The sequence below is a fragment of the Neolamprologus brichardi genome, chromosome 3 (genome assembly GCF_056152115.1).
Source record: "Neolamprologus brichardi isolate AB-2024 chromosome 3, ASM5615211v1, whole genome shotgun sequence".
In the NCBI taxonomy this organism is placed as follows: Eukaryota; Metazoa; Chordata; class Actinopteri; order Cichliformes; family Cichlidae; genus Neolamprologus; species Neolamprologus brichardi.
In genome coordinates this window covers 12,302,629-12,319,168 of record NC_142106.1, presented here as the reverse complement: position 1 = coordinate 12,319,168, position 16,540 = coordinate 12,302,629, and the positions used below count along the sequence as shown (strand labels likewise).

General features: G+C 38.8%; 2 protein-coding genes across 2 annotated transcripts in view; both read left to right on the top strand.

The window, feature by feature from the left end:
- LOC102781435 (uncharacterized) overlaps positions 1-16,540 on the top strand; it is a 159,825-nt gene that overhangs the window by 113,355 nt on the left and 29,930 nt on the right. The gene's annotated exons all lie outside the window — the stretch shown is intronic.
- LOC148103520 (uncharacterized) lies at positions 10,799-12,023 on the top strand. The gene is made up of 5 exons (XM_087838847.1): positions 10,799-10,842; positions 10,929-11,106; positions 11,188-11,286; positions 11,372-11,443; positions 11,617-12,023. The coding sequence occupies exons 2-5, from the start codon at positions 10,978-10,980 to the stop codon at positions 11,887-11,889; spliced, it is 573 nt and encodes a 190-aa protein (XP_087694973.1). The 5' UTR covers positions 10,799-10,842; positions 10,929-10,977; the 3' UTR covers positions 11,890-12,023.

The following is a 16,540-nucleotide window of genomic DNA, read 5'->3' as shown; positions in this document are numbered from 1 at the left end:
GCCTTTCACTTTCCACACTGCTACGTGGGGCTGAGAGGTATTTACTCGTCTGTTTCTCTGTTTAGAAGTCTCACAAGCACAGTCACAGCTGGGATGACATCAGAGGCTAGTGCGTCGTAGCTGCTCACTTTTTTAGTTAGTTCCTCAAAGGGGGCGAGGATGGCAGAACAGTCGTCTCCATAAGAGCCCATTGGTGAGCGGTGAGAGAGTCAGGGAGTTCATGCTCGAACACATACACCCCCAGCCCTCGCTTTTGCTAAATGAGGGACTGGAGCATGTAATACGTGCTGTTCTTTGTACTGTACTTTAATCTCAGCTAAACCGAAACATCGGTCAACTCCTGGCACACTGTTTTCAACCCCCCTGCTGTCTTTTGCTGCCTAGGTTAAACATGATATATAAGTCACTTAGATAACTTAAAAATGTTATAGTTTATGTTATAGTTTAGCTTTATTCAGTGTTTTATTTGTTCCTGATTAAATTGGTTTAGCTGAGATTAAAGTTATAGTGCTCACACAGATGAATAAACATCAAACAGAAAATGGATTAAACAGAAGTGTGAGATGGTAGAGAATTTACGCTAATGTAGTGTGTGTAGATTTTTGGACGGGAAACTGTTTTTGAAGTACAGAGAGAGAGAGAGAGCTGTGCATGACGTGTGATTTTAGCGTGGTGGAAGCAAAACAGGAAATGTCAGAGGGAATTCATGACGATGTTTATGTGAAGCGTAGTTTGAATCTTCTTTTGCTGCTGGTTCGGTCAGTATAGTTTTTTTTTTTGGAGAGAGATAAAACTAACAGCTTTAGAATCAGCGCATAAACCGTTCCGCCCTCACGCCTTATCACTATGGGGAGCAGAGCTTTCAGTTGCTCTGCTCCCCGGCTCTGGAACTCTCTTCCTCCTGCACTAAGAAATATTGACACCCTTTCCGTATTTAAGACACAGCTCAAAACACACCTGTTTAGACTGGTTTATTCGCTTTAATGCTGATTTTTATCTGTTGTCACGCTCTGTTTTGTAATTTTAACTTATTTTATGTATTTTATGACTATTCTTCCTTTTATTAATTGTGTTTTTTGTAAGGTGACCTTGGGTTTCTGAAAGGCGCCCTCAAATAAAATGTATTATTATTATTATTATTATTATTATAAAGGGTATAATGGTCCTGTCAGTTTCAGAGTTTCAGTGTTTTTTAAAGGGAGTGTTTGCCCAGTGCACCAAACAGGCTAGGACTGTCCCTGTGTGTGGAATGCATTTTATGTTCTCTGTGAGATTCACATAGCACACCTTGCAAGGTGTGTGGCCAATGAGTGTATGTACTGTGTAAAAAGTCAAGAAAAAAATGAAAATAAGAGCCACTAGGTGGCAGCACCAGAGCTTCAGTTTGCTCAGCACATGATGGTTTTCATCTGACCTTGAGTCTGACCCCAGCTTGGCTGCCCCCAACAGGCCTCATGTCCCATCAGTGATATATTTATATACAGTAATATTTGAATCTCTGTGTTACTTTAGTGCTAATATATATAACTGCTGGTATCTACTGACCTAGTAAGAGAGAGGCAGCAGGAGCAGGCCTAAGTATTACTGCATTTAACGTCTGAGCCCGCAGATCATACAGTGAAGTGATAATGCTGACAGTCCTTGGCTGATCAGTTTTTACGTTATTAGAAAGATAAATAAAAGTGAGATTTTCTGTGTTTGCAGGCCCAGCTGGTTCAGAGACTTATCACCCGTGAGCAAAGCAAGACAAACAACGATCCATTTTAACTTGCAAGGGAGGTCGATCGGATCAGGCTGCAATTCTGTACCTGACTTCAGACGACTCCGACTCCCAGTGTCCTCTTGCCGCCTTTTATTCAGTGACAAACAAACACCACCCATTATAAAACCCATATGGTCATAAAAGTTTAAAACACGAGCATGTGTGTGTGTGTGTATGCACGTGTGCATGAGCACATGAGTATGCGTGTCCGTGTGTGTGACTTCCTGGTTACAACCATTTTAACAACATCCCTGGTCATAAAAATGGTCATCTCCCTTCACCCCGTACATGGCTTAACCCCTTTAACGGTCCAACATATATAAGAAAGAAGTGAACGCCCTTACTAAATAAGAAAACAGAACCTTTACATATGATGTGCCTGCAGTTAAACATTATAGCCTCCCACACCATTCAACAGGCTGGGGGGGGGAAATACAACCAAAAGAATGTGTCACGTAAAGGAATGTTATTTTTCTGTCACTGTTTTATTATTCACATGCATAATCATTATTTCATCATTACTTCATTAGTCTGCATCACTTATCATCAGGTTATCACCCATATTATCATGTATTATTTATCATCTAGTATATTTGCCAGAGCACGCAGAATAAAACACATTCACAGTAAGTCAGATGAGGACGCTGAACTTTCGGTGGCCTGGACCTACAATCTTACACAACGGCACACTCGTCTTACACAATTGTTATGTTCCCAAATACTGATGATTGGAAACATCTGGTTTCAAGTCTAGGAAAGGGTTGTTGTTGTTCTGAAGAAGATGATTTCCAGGAGTTGTTCTGATGTCATAATGGCTATAAAGCTTGTTGTAGCGAACAGAACGAAGAAGACCGGCTTCCCGCACTGTGTAATACGTGTGTGTTTAATAAATCACTTTTTGGACACTCCCTAGGACTCTGTCTGCGCTTACTTTTCTTTCCAAATCAAAAAGAACCTTACAAATGTCTTTGATCATATAGTTTAAAACAAGGTTTACACATTTAAGAATAATAATGACAACATTTAACAATATACTCTAACAGCCCTAGTCTGGTGGTTTGTTTTTATTTAGTTTGATTTTGTGAGCTGGTTATTAGGTGCTGCTCCAGCCAGCCAGAAAATGCCCTGCCATCCGTCCTACCCCTTCCTCCCTGTGTAGCAAGCAGCAGGCGCAACTCGCAAATGGAGGGCCTCCTCCCTGCAAATGGGCAACACAAAAGCAATCGGTGCCCATGCAAAAAAAAAAAAAAAAAAGTGCTGCCATGATGTCGGGGCAGAATGGGTGTGAGCAACATTTTTTGTGCCAATGCCATGATGCCGCCCAGGGCAACCATCCATGTCGCCCATATCAAAAACCGCTACTGGAGACACACTCAGATATAAGCATTCGTTATATCTGAGTGGGTGTCAGAAATGATGACAGTTTAGTGGCAGTTCAACTGAGTGACTCAGTTCTTCAGAAAGTACCTGAAGGTGCTTCAGGTGTTTCACATTTCAACATATCCCAGACCTTGGACAGGATTTAACATGTTTGTATTTGGCCTTTGGGAGAATACGTTGGTTGCAGAGAGTTCACAGAGGCACAGAGAGAACTCCACACTGAAAGGCATGGGAAATTTAAAGCAGCAGTTTGACTTCATCAATCATAAATCATCATCTTAAATTACCAGACAAAACATCTGGACTTCTTTAAATTGGAAGTCTAGACGCCTTTTCTTTCCAAGCTCCTTAGAATATACTGAGTACATCAAAATTACACTGTTAATTAGCAGTAATTCTTTGAAACATTATACATTATACACTTTAGAAAGTGCCTTTTCTTGGAAATTATTCCACTTTTCCACTTTCAAACAGGTGAATTTCAGTTCCCATTCATGCACGTCATGGAAACTGACACATGCAGAAACTATTTTCCGAATAAGTCTGTTTGCGTGTCAGTTTTTCAGTGTTTAAATACTTTTAACTGCCATCCCCAGGAATACACACCCTGTTCACCCTGTTCATTACAGAAAATAAGGCACACATGATTGCTTTACTGGAGAAACAAACACAAAACAGGTTTAGGTTCCCACTGTTATTTCAACGGACTTGCTTGTTGGAATGTGTGGATCTATTGTCGCTCTTTTACAAGCTTCTGTTCTTACTGAAAGTGCTGTTCAAAAAACTGTTCCGTTGAGGAAGTTGTCAGTGACATTCAGAGTCAAGGAAGAGAAGTAGTACTCCGAACATTTTCCTCTCATAGTAAGGAATCAGACATTTACAAGAGTTGAGCACATTTTAAAACAATTAGATAACTGCTTTTCAAAATTAACACTGAGAAAAAAGAAATATTATGATTTAAAATGTGAAATAGTTGAGGTATCCTCTTAAGACCCGCATTTTTAATTTCTCTTTGATATTTGGGCATATTGGGGCCTGATGAATGTAAAAACAAAGAATTACCAGATTTTTTTTTTTTACCTTATTTTTGTTTTTAAGAAGAATAAGAGCCACATAGGAGGGGCGATTGTGGCTCAAAAATTGGGAGTTTGCCTTCTAATCGGAAGGTTGCTGGTTTGAGCCCCGGCTTGGACAGTCTCGGTCGTTGTGTCCTTGGGCAAGATACTTCACCCGTTGCCTACTGGTGGTGGTCAGAGGGCCCGGTGGCGCTAGCGTCCGGCAGCCTCGCCTCTGTCAGTGCACCCCAGGGTGGGTAGATGACTGGTTGTGTAAAGTGCTTTGGGGTCCTTAGGGACTAGTAAAGCGCTATACAAATACAAGTCATTTACATATGAGCATATTCATTTAAAATGTTGATAGAACAGTAGCAGTATAATGTCCTTATAAGTGGATATCAGGCCCTTGTTGAGCAAAATTGAGTATTTTGGTCTAAATAACCCAAAATGTGATGTCCACATATGTGGATGCCAGCTCCTAGGAGGTTAACGAATTTGTACTTGGTGTAAGATTGGATACACATGTGTTTATAGTGAAATACCTGTCAGAGACAAATACATGTATGTGCCCATAACACATACATGTATTTGTCAAACAAAAAATAAAGAATACTTCGTCTTACATGAATTTGAAAGACAAACTGGGTTATACAAAGACATTAACGATGGATTATATTTCCAAAACCATTCTGTTTCCACAACAGAAATATGCTCTACACATTTTACTGTATTATGATGATTTTGCAACTGCAAACATATTAGGTTCCAAGAAAGGGATCCCGGAACTGGAGTTTATTTATTTCACTATAAAATAAAATAAAAAAAACTCCCACAAAGGTTAAGTCTGTACTGAAGAACCTACATCTAACTGCTCTTTTCTACAAAGAAGACTTAACCCTTTAAAACCGGTCTGAGCGGGCATGCTCTGTTTTGCGTAACTATTTTTAAATCCCAGTAGCTCTGCAACCACGTGAGCTAGCACAATAATTTTTTTTGCATATGAAACCGGAGGAGTTGTACTTACATCTTATGCCATCAGCTTGTCCTTGGTCACAGTTTCCTTCCACATATAGCTTTGCAAAAACTGCATAAAAAGCAGTTTTTCCGGTCAGCTGTTTGTACCACTTCCTACATTGGATTAGACATCAGCGCGAACTATCGCATGTCCGCCATGACGCGCCCGAAACCGGAAGTGACGTCATTTTTGCGGAAATGTAGTTTTTTACCGTCCGGGCCTAAAGGAGCCTATACTGGTGTTTTTAAAAGTTATGTTTGACTTTATGACTTTCTGTGTCGTTTCTGGGATGCTTAGGACTCATATTGGTGGTGGTCAGAGGGCCCGGTGGCGCCTGTGTCCGGCAGCCTCGCCTCTGTCAGTGCGCCCCAGGGCAGCTGTGGCTACAATGTAGCTTGCCATCGCCAGTGTGTGAATGTGAGTGTGAATGGGTGAATGACTGAATGTAGTGTAAAGCGCTTTGGGGTCCTTGGACTAGAAAAGCGCTATACAAATGCAGGCCATTTACCATTTACCATTGCACTGCTGGAAATAGTTTATTTTGATGCATATGCTGCTTTTTTGCAAATTTGCATCATAATATTTATTTTCATTTTTCCTGCAGTGTATAAAAATTGGTGTATTTCAAAAATAAAACTATGAAGGCACTCAAAATAAATTTCCTGTGGTGGGAAACTATTTTGTGCAACTTTTTTGTGTTTACAGTTTTGAGTGATAAGCCTCTTAAATTTCTCTAACTAGAAATATATGTTAAAAAAACAAAAATGATTTTCAATTTTTTTGTAGTTTATTGCACTTTTTTGCAATTTATCTAATCACTATGCACTTAATTCCTACAGATTATTAAAATCTAGGCTGTAATGGTTGCATTGATGTATAGCAACTTGAAATGCTCCCAAAAATGACACTACAGCATGTAAAAATATAATATAAGCTCTGGCGGACTTGGTTCTATGGTAGGTCTTAAAGGGTTAATATCATTTGATGTTTCTGATCAGGAATTTTAAAAATTGCTTCATTTACCTGGTTTCCACAGCTGAACATAGGATAGACTGGATGAATTATACTATATTTTGCTATATGATCATCTCATCATAAGATTTTAATTTTTAAAAAAAAGCTCAATAAACATTACTCTGAAATTAATGCTTATAATTTTTAATGTAAAATTAATATTTTTGGGCATGAATATTTCTTCATAATTCTGGAATACAATTCTCTAATACACGAGATAGTAACACAAACAGCAGAAGTGGCCATTTAGCATACAGGCCAACACAGACATGGAATCACATACTTAATATATTTTCGTAGTTTATTGTCATTGAAGAGTTTTGTAGAACATCACTCATTATTTCTGGTGAGTTCAGGTTTATGTTTACTGAATTTTGTACATGGTTTTTTTTCTACATATTTTCTATGCTGCAGATTTCAAATGGGGTGGCAAAATCAAAACCTTTTTCTTTTTTTCACACTCACATGTCAGGTTAAATCAGTCATGTGATTTGGAGGGGCAGCGTTTCCGTGGACCCTAGAGGGTTAATAACACTCACCTTCATTCCATTTCCAGAGTGTAACAACCAACCACATGTGAAATCTGAAATCCCCATTATGTTGTTCAAAATGTGCTCTGGCACAATCATAAGCATCGCTTACTACTGAAAACAAGGCTGAACCATTTGTTAATGGTGAAGGGGGGTAACACTGTGCAATATATATTTAGTTTTAGCATTTATATTCACTGTTAACTGTGAATCCGCTCAAAGTGTTAATGCTATCTTATTTTAATAAACAACACTGTACCTGCCTTCACGACACGTGACCATCTGAAGCTAGACAGCCAGCGAACAAAATAGATGAGATCTCTACACAAGGCTTGCTTTTCGTGATTTTAATAAAGAGCTTTTTAAGCCTTTCGCTCTCTCAAGGCTTCTCCTCGCCATCTCTTTTTGGTAACTGAAATATACAGAAAGTAAAAATAAATTGCTAGCTAATACACATCTTAATTTAAAAACTTAATGATTAGCCTAGCTTAACACATGCGTTGCATTAGCATCACAGTTCACTTCATGTAAACACTGATAAAAGTTGTTTCTGAACACATTAATACTCACAAAGACGAACAAGCGTGTAGGTCAGCAGTCCCCAACCTTTTTTGTGCCACGGACCTGTTTATGCAACAAAATAAAACTAGTACTGGTACGGAAAAAAAGAAGATTTATTCATAACACACGTGAAAAGACCCAGGAAAACCGAGATAATGATAAAAACGATAACAAAATAACGCTAAAAAATGAAAAAAAAAAAAAACCCTGAAAACCATACATTTCACACCTGAGCCTCAACTTTTGCGGCCCGGTACCAAACAACTCACGGCCTGGGGGCCCGGGGGTTGGGGACCGCTGGTGTAGGGCACTTTTAGCATGTACATGAGCTTTTTCACTCTTTTAACACACGGAATTACACAGTATTAACGGAGAACGCTCCCTCGCTCCCATTCCTGCATGTACAAACAGAGATTGCTTGATGTTTCACTCTGACCAAATTTCGAACCCACACGTTTTAACTGTTTTAATTGTTTTAACTGTTTTGACTGTTTAACTGCTTACATGACTTAATCAGATTATGCACTAACTACTGACTATTGACGAAAAGGCATCACAAACACTGTCATATGCAAAACTAGGGTGGCACTTGGGGTGGCAAGAGATCATTTTGCCACCCTACTAGATCCGCCCCTGAAACCTGACAACATTGATTTTTAAACTTAGTTTTACTGGTTTCAGTAAGTAAAAGAAAAGAAACATTCCAAAAAACCAGACCTGTGTTATTGAGCATCAGGAAGTGTGGTCTAAGGAGCTTGGAAAGAAAAGTGTCTGGACTTCTTGAGTTGCTTGAAGACATTTCGCCTTTACACACACCTCTCACCCGAGAAGCTTCTTCAGTTCTAAGGGTCCAATTGGTGGGGAGTCCCAGATTTAAACCCAGTGGGAGTTTCCCCCCAAAGAGGGACAAGGGACCCCCTAATGATCCTCTACCTAATCAAATGAGCCAAGGTGTGAAACTGGGTGTGGGTCCCAATAAGCCAGGGTTTCGGGTGAGCTCATTGTGAAACCTGGCCCCACCCTATCATGTGATTTCCTGAGGTCAGATGGCCCAGGATGTAAATCGGCGTTAAGTCGTCTGGGAAGGGAACTCAAAACAGGATTATAGATGGCAGACAGTTGGTGTCGTAAACCACCGCCTCTGTACAAAGATGGTTTGATGACACATACAGGTGATACATACATTATACTGCTACTGTTCTATTGAAATTTTAAATGAATATCCTCATATGTGGATCTCATTTTTCTTAGAAACACAAAATAGGTAAAAAAATAAATAAATCTGGAAATTCTTGTTTTTTACATTCATCGGGTCCCAATATGCCCAAATATCAAAGAGAAATTAAAAATGCATGCCGTGGAGGAGTTCGGGTCTTAGGACGTTTAAGAAATATCCAGGTAACAAAACCAAAGGGTGGGGGATCATTACATATGGAGAGTTAATGTCAATATGCTATAGAACAACACATTCTTCCTAGGAGTGTGTGTTGCAGCAAATTCATCACAAGGTTGTGCAACAAACCCAGGAACTCTACAGGCCTCAGTGAGCAGGTTAAAGGTTAACAATAATGACATCACAATTAGAAAAAGACTGATCAAGCACAGCTGCTTGTAAGGATTGCAAGAGAAATCCTCTTCTATCTAAAATAACATAACTAAATGGCTTAGGTTTGCAAAGCTAGGGGTGAACAAAGCACAAGACTTGGTAAAGTGATACATCACTGCAGGTTACTGCTGCTAAAGTATGTTCTACAAGCTGCTGAATCCGGTGGTGGACTTGTACACAAAACTGTAGATACAGATTAATTTCTAACCAAGGGACTGAGTGAATATATTGTATATTGTGAATAACCTCTCTATGATGTTTTTGAACAGTTTGGGAAAAAAACTTTGTGAGGCAAAGTAAACATTCTTTTTTTTCTCATATTTCACAAGTGCCTCAAGTTTCTCATTTCCTCTTTTTATTTCATCCTGTTTTATCTGTTCATCCTGTATATTTGTCTCACAGTATGGTGGTGAAACGTCATGAGGAAGAACTGAATTCAGTCAAAGAGAGGTACTGTTGGCATAATCTGGTGAAATATCACATAACATATTTGCACTTACATTGTTAAAGTATTAAAAAGTGAAATGTTGCAGTCTTTTGCAGAGTGGTGTGACTGATCATTTAACTTTGGAATATTGCTTATTAACAGTGGCCTACAAAAACAACAAAATTGTTTTGAAAGAGAAATGTAGAATTTAAACAGTTAGTGTTGGTTTCTATATGTTTGGCATTATGTTTAAAATTGTTGATCTGTTATTGTAAAAGGAATCTGTGTTTAATGATGAATTTGTGATCTGATGTGTTTTAACAGATTAATCTGTTTACGTTTTTAAATAGTTTGACGGAGATGAACACATTTTACAAATTGAGCCTCAGAAAAGCAAGGTAATTATATTTCTGCAATATTTATAGACACCCATGAAACAGTATTTGTATCCACTGTCAATCAACATACACACACACACACACACACATATATATATATATATATATATATATATATATATATATATATATATATATACATTTGATTTGTTTTAACAATTTGGCTGCAATGGAACAGTTTTATAAAGAGAAACTCCAAGAAGAAAGGTAAACACATTTCAATGCATAAAATACTTAAAAATGTTTCAAATCCACATCCAGGCTGTGGTGACAGCCAACTTTTATTATTTTATTTATGATTTTATTAACAGACAACAATCTTGGCACAGAGATACATTAACGTAATACCTTAATGTTAGAGCACGACAATGTGTCAGACACAGCGATGATATTTATATCTAGGTATTCATGTTCATAACTTATTATTAAATGTGTTACCTGTATGACTACTTGCTGCTTTAAATTAGATTTTCCCCAGTTTTTATCTTTAAGGAACTCCTCTGTTGGTGTAGCTGTATGCTTCTGAACAAAGAATTAGTTTGGTGGATGTATTCTTATTTTTAGGCAACGAAGGAATTCAAAAGTCATGACAAATTATGAATTCATAGTTTTCAGATGATACAGGAAATTTGAACCACCTGGGGAACCAAAAATACACAATATGGCAATCGTGGCTCAAGAGTTGGGTGTTCATCTTGTAATCGGAAAGTTGCCGGTTCGAGTCCCAGCTCGCACAGTCTCAGTCGTTGTGTCCTTGGGCAAGACACTTCACCTACCGCTTGCTGGTGATGGCCAGAGGGGCCGATGGCGCGATACGGCAGCCTCGCCTCTGTCAGTCTGCCCCAGGGCAGCTGTAGCTACAATTGTAGCTTGCTTTCACCAGTGTGTGAATGTGAGAGCAAATGAATAGTGGTATTCTAAAGCGCTTTGAGGGGTCCCAAAAAGCGCTATATAAATGAAATCCATTATTATTATTTATATATCCAATCCTAATCCTAATGTAAACAGAAACAAATCACTTATTTGTACCAAACACTATTCCACAGATCTGCACATAAAGAAACTGAAGAAGAATGTAAATCATTCAAAGACAGGTACTGTACTGAAACGTGGATTTAACACCATCTGGGTTTTTTTTTGTTTTTTTTACAATTTCAACATTATCTATTACTATTACCAGAGTGGCAGGAGAGGTTGACATTGCACTACAGGCCGGGAACTCTGAAAACATGAACAACCCAGTGAATGAAACCAGACTGAAAGAGATGTATAAAGAGCTGAGGAAGGACTGGGCTAAAATCAAGCCTTATCAGCAGAAAGCTCACAGCACCCCAGAGAGAATCAAAGCCTGGATTCAGGTGGGGCATTAAAGTGAGATTATAGTGTAGTATGAACTTTATTCTTAGAAAAAATATTTTTATTCCCTCTGCTGATTATAGCGCAGCTTTCAGTGTGGGGCAGGGGATATGGAACAGAAGAAGAAATTGATAGAGTTAGCATTTAACCTAAATGCAGACCACGCTCAAGCATCTCAGAAGGTATTGATGTGTTTGGGATGTGTTAAACATGATCACTGAAGTTTGTGTGATAAAGATCAATGACAGGTTTCATTATTTGTTTCAGGTTCATGAATACACAAAGCTAACCCTTCACAACCTTCAGCTTGCTTACAGTTTCATAGACACTGCTGCTCAGGTTTGTTGGGCAGTGCACACATTGTAAATACACTACACTGTGCATTTGTGGGACATGAAACCAAACACAGGTTATTAAATTGTTTGTTTAATAAGAAACTGTAACTTAAACACAACAGCTCTTTTTTGAATTAAATGTTTGCCATTTAAACTTGAATAATTTCTCAATGGCAGGGGTTCCACGAACAGGAAGGTGAAATTCATGATGCTAGCTTGAATAGCCTCCTCTCGAAGTGCCGCTGGCTGAGCGGTTTATTGGCTTTGAACAACCCCCCTCTTCTGCCTGACTGGATAAATCATCATCCCGGGCAAGATGCTTGGAACATTTTCCCACAAGAGATCACAGCTGATTCTGCCATGTCACTCTGCCAGGGCCACTCTGCAAATGTCCTTAAATGTCTTTGCCCATTACAGGGCCCAGACATGAACAAGAGTGGAGAATTCTAGAACGATCTTTATAGAAGTAAGAGAACTCCAACGTAGCTTGTGAAATAAAATGAGTTATTTCTTTTTAATATATCCATGAGAGATCAAAAAGAAGAAAACTGGACTAGTTTTGGGTTTTTAATGATAACATAGACCCTTATCCAAGAGGCTTCTTCAGTTTTGCAGTAATTGCTAGAGAATTCCAGATGGTTTAAAATTTTTTTTAAAAAAAAGCTATTGGAGGCTTTCCTCTTGGAGGTGGTCATGAGAGTCGCTTGCCCACTTTTCATTATGTGAGTCATCCCATGAACCAAGGTATGGAAAACGTCACTGAGAACAAGCTGTAAAACCTTATTAAGACATTGCCCCACCCTACATGAGTTGTTGAAGACACATGAGGCAAGGGGTGAGTGGAGGTTGAAACACCCAAGTAGGGATCTCAGGAAGACACGACCAAGAATAAAGGGAGACAGAGACAATAATGCATGGTCCTTGTTCATGTGACCCAGTTTTCTTTATTTGAGGAACATGGTTATTTGTACAAGTTTTCATAATATTTCCTAAATGTTTCTTCTATTGCTTCCTGGCTATACTGTAAGATACTTGTACTGTAGACGGGTCGCTAATCTTGTGAATTCTATTAGCAGCTTGCTGCTGTCTAAGACGCCGTGCTAACAGTCTAGCTGCCTTTGGGCCGTTGTCATAATAATCTTGTTTTTTGTTTGTTTGTTTGTCAGATGTTTTTTTTTCCCACTTCTTCAGTCAATATATTGTCAATTTCCTTTTTTAGTGTTTTGATTTTGTCTTGGAGCTGAACATTCTGAGTAGTTCGGTATAATATTTCCGTGTTTTTCAACTCCTTCACCCGGCTTAGGTACAGGGCCTTCCTCATTTGGTGTTGTTTTGAAGTTATGGCGATAAGCTTCCCTCTGAGTACAGCTTTGAATGCATCCCAAAACACTGTTGGGCTAATTTCTTCTGTGGAATTTTCCTCTATGTATTGCTTTATGTCTTTCTTGATTTGGTCCTTCATTTCTTTTTTATTCAGAGAGCTCAGATTTAACCTCCAACAGGTGTTTCTATGCCTAGTATTTAGATTTAGTTTTAAATGAATGGCACAATGATCAGAAATATCTGCCATTCCAATTGTGCATTCAGTTACTCTATGTAGATCCCATCTGTTCATTAAGACATAGTCAATTCTTGAGTAAGTGTTGTGAGTCTTTGAGTTGTGTGTATTCAATTCAATTCAATTCAATTTTATTTATATAGCGCCAAATCACAACAAATGTTGCCTCAAGGCGCTTCATAGATACAGAGAAAAGCCCAACAATCATATGACCCCCTATGAGCAAGCACTTTGGCGACAGTGGGAAGGAAAAACTCCCTTTTAACAGGAAGAAACCTCCGGCAGAACCAGGCTCAGGGAGGGGCGGCCATCTGCTGCGACCGGTTGGAGTGAGAGAAGGAAGACAGGATAAAAGACATGCTGTGGAAGAGAGACAGAGATTAATAACAGATACGATTCAATACAGAGAGGTCTGTTAACACATAGTGAGTGAGAAAGGTGACTGGAAAGGAAAAACTCAATGCATCATGGGAATCCCCCGGCAGCCTACATCTATTGCAGCATAACTAAGGGAGGATTCAGGGTCACCTGGTCCAGCCCTAACTATATGCTTTAGCAAAAAGGAAAGGTTTAAGCCTAATCTTAAAAGTAGAGATAGTGTCTGTCTCCCGAATCCTAACTGGAAGCTGGTTCCAAAGAAGAGGGGCCTGAAAACTGAAGGCTCTCCCTCCCATTCTACTTTTAAATACTCTAGGAACAACAAGTAGGCCTGCAGAGCGAGAGCGAAGTGCTCTAATAGGGTGATATGGTACTACAAGGTCATTAAGATAAGATGGGGCCTGATTATTTAAGACCTTGTATGTGAGGAGCACGATTTTGAATTCAATTCTGGATTTAACAGGAAGCCAATGAAGGGAAGCCAAAACAGGAGAAATATGCTCTCTCTTTCTAGTCCCTGTCAGTACTCTTGCTGCAGCATTTTGGATTAGCTGAAGGCTTTTCAGTGAGTTTTTTGGACATCCTGATAATAATGAATTGCAGTAGTCCAGCCTGGAAGTAATAAATGCATGAACTAGTTTTTCAGCGTCACTCTGAGACAGGATATTTATAATTTTAGAGATGTTGCACAAATGGAAGAACGCAGTCTTACATATTTGTTTAATATGTGCATTGAAGGACATATCCTGATCAAAAATGACTCCAAGGTTCCTCACAGTGTTACTGGAGGCCAAGGTAATGCCATCCAGAGTAAGAATCTGGTTAGATACCATATTTCTAAGCTCTAAGTATACTCCTTATCCAGCAGATGATGTTCCCTCCATACATCTACCATTCCCTGCTCTTTCATAAAGGTTTTAACCATTCTCGCCAGGCTGTTTTTGCTTCTATTTGTGCTTGTTGTATCAATTCTATGGTCGAATACCACACTAAAGTCTCCTGCACACAGCACTGTCCATTGATATTCTAACATGACTGTTTTAAGTAGAGTCTTCACATTTTGTTGGTTGCTCTCAGGGGGAATATAGAGATTGATTAGTGTCACCGCCTCCCCTTCTAGTTTACCTCTTACAATAATGTATCTCCCCTCACTGTCCCAAATTTCTTTAGAACATTAAAAATTAACTGAATTTTTTAATAAGTATTGCTACCCTCCTTTTACAACTTTTTTTGCAAGTACTACAGTAAGAATTTATGAACCCAAATTTCTTTAACCCTTTAAACATTTGTATTGTGAAGCCTTTACTTTGAAAGATGTTTCCAGGCTAGCAAAGTGTTTTCTTTTTGTTATGTTATGTTATGCAAAGTCTTTAGTCTCTGATCAAAGCAGCTCTGCTCTCATCCAGACTGTTTGATACAGAAATAAGCATAAAGTTGTATTGATTACAGTTTTTACACATGTGTATCTCTTCTTATAGAGGAGGAAGAGTCCAAAAAGCTGAACGACCTCACAGCTGTTTGTGTTTGTTACCCACAGGCTGGAAAAAAGACCAATATCACTGTGATGATTTGTAGACTGTGACTAACTTTAATTTTGTATCAAGGATCATAAATAATATAATATAATCATAAACCTTTTCTTTAGCAGAAAAGTGTGACCTTCTTGATTGATGCTGTGAAAACAGTTCCAGTGCGACCCCTACAGCCTCTCCTTCTCTTCCTGTGGAGGCTTCGACATTATGTGCTCTTCTAAACTAGAGATAATCCATCACTATACTTCATTGCAGATAATAACTGGAAGTTCATGTTCCCAAGAAGGAAAGATAAAGCAGTCCTGAAGCTCAGATTTGTTCAACTGACTGACTGAACATGAACTCCTGGACTCTGAATCTATGCAGTGTGGAGATTAGAAAATTATTTTACTGTTACTATTCATAACCATTATCATTACTATTGCATTACTTATCATTTCTCATTATCATTTCATCAAAGCATTTATTGAAGCTGTTGATGTTACATTAAAGTCTGTATTTCAGGTGTTAGCATAATCACATAATAATCTTTCATTGCAGGTGTAATCATGTTATACATATTGCATTTTTGTGCTTATTAAAGAGTTGAAGCTCAGTCAGTTAATTGATGGTCAGAAGCTTTGGGCGGCGTGACGTCCAGCCGATCTATTGAGTAAGGTGGCCCAGAGCTATGGAAGAATTGCATACATGCTTACAATACATACACACACAGACACACACACACACACACACACACACACACACACACATATATATATATATATATATATATATATATATATATATATATATATACACTACATATAACCTGTAAACAGAATACAGGCCTGTGTGTATTCAGCAACCTGCAGTGGTGGAGTTTGCCTGGTAACAGATGACTCAGATTAAGTCAGGAAGTATGCTTCTAAAATGTCTTTGTTTGTCGATTGAGGTCATGCACTGAGGTCAAGTCACACATAGTTTGCCTGCACACATACACAGTGTATAGACTAGTTTTGCTTGTAACGGCATGTTGTACCTGCATACGTGACAGTTTAGTTCTAGAAATAAATGAAGTGCAATAAGTGAAATAACAGGAAGTATCTGGCGGTGGCAGAGGAACAGAGGAAGGAACTGTTTTTTTGAATGTGTCCAAGGTTGGGATTACTGTAACTGATGCATGTTATCTATCTGCTTTGACGCACAAAGGGCGTTATATTTCCTGATACCCTGATATTATAAATACAACTGCTGAAGTATTGTTCGAGGGAGATCGACGCTGATTGTATGACAGTGGTCACCCCCACACGCATGTGTTTGATAAAATCATTGTTGTTGAAGTGATGCCGCACAGTCATGGCAGCCATTAGCGAATCTCTGCTCAGCCTGCTGGGGTAGGGCTACTGCCATGGAGATAAGGAAGTCACTTCCTGTTAGGTGAAGTTCAGAAATTTTTTTATAGAGGTAAAAGCAAGAGCATCATGGGGAGGTGTACAATGTGGTCAGAACTAAAGAGAAATGACACTCAGGCTTGAGTTTGACATTTAACGAGACTGCAGAGAAAAGCGATGAACAGTGTGGTCAGAGGTTTAGTTGTGTAACACAATGTCTAGCAGAAAACTGTTTCTTTTTTCTTTTATATTCTACACAGAGG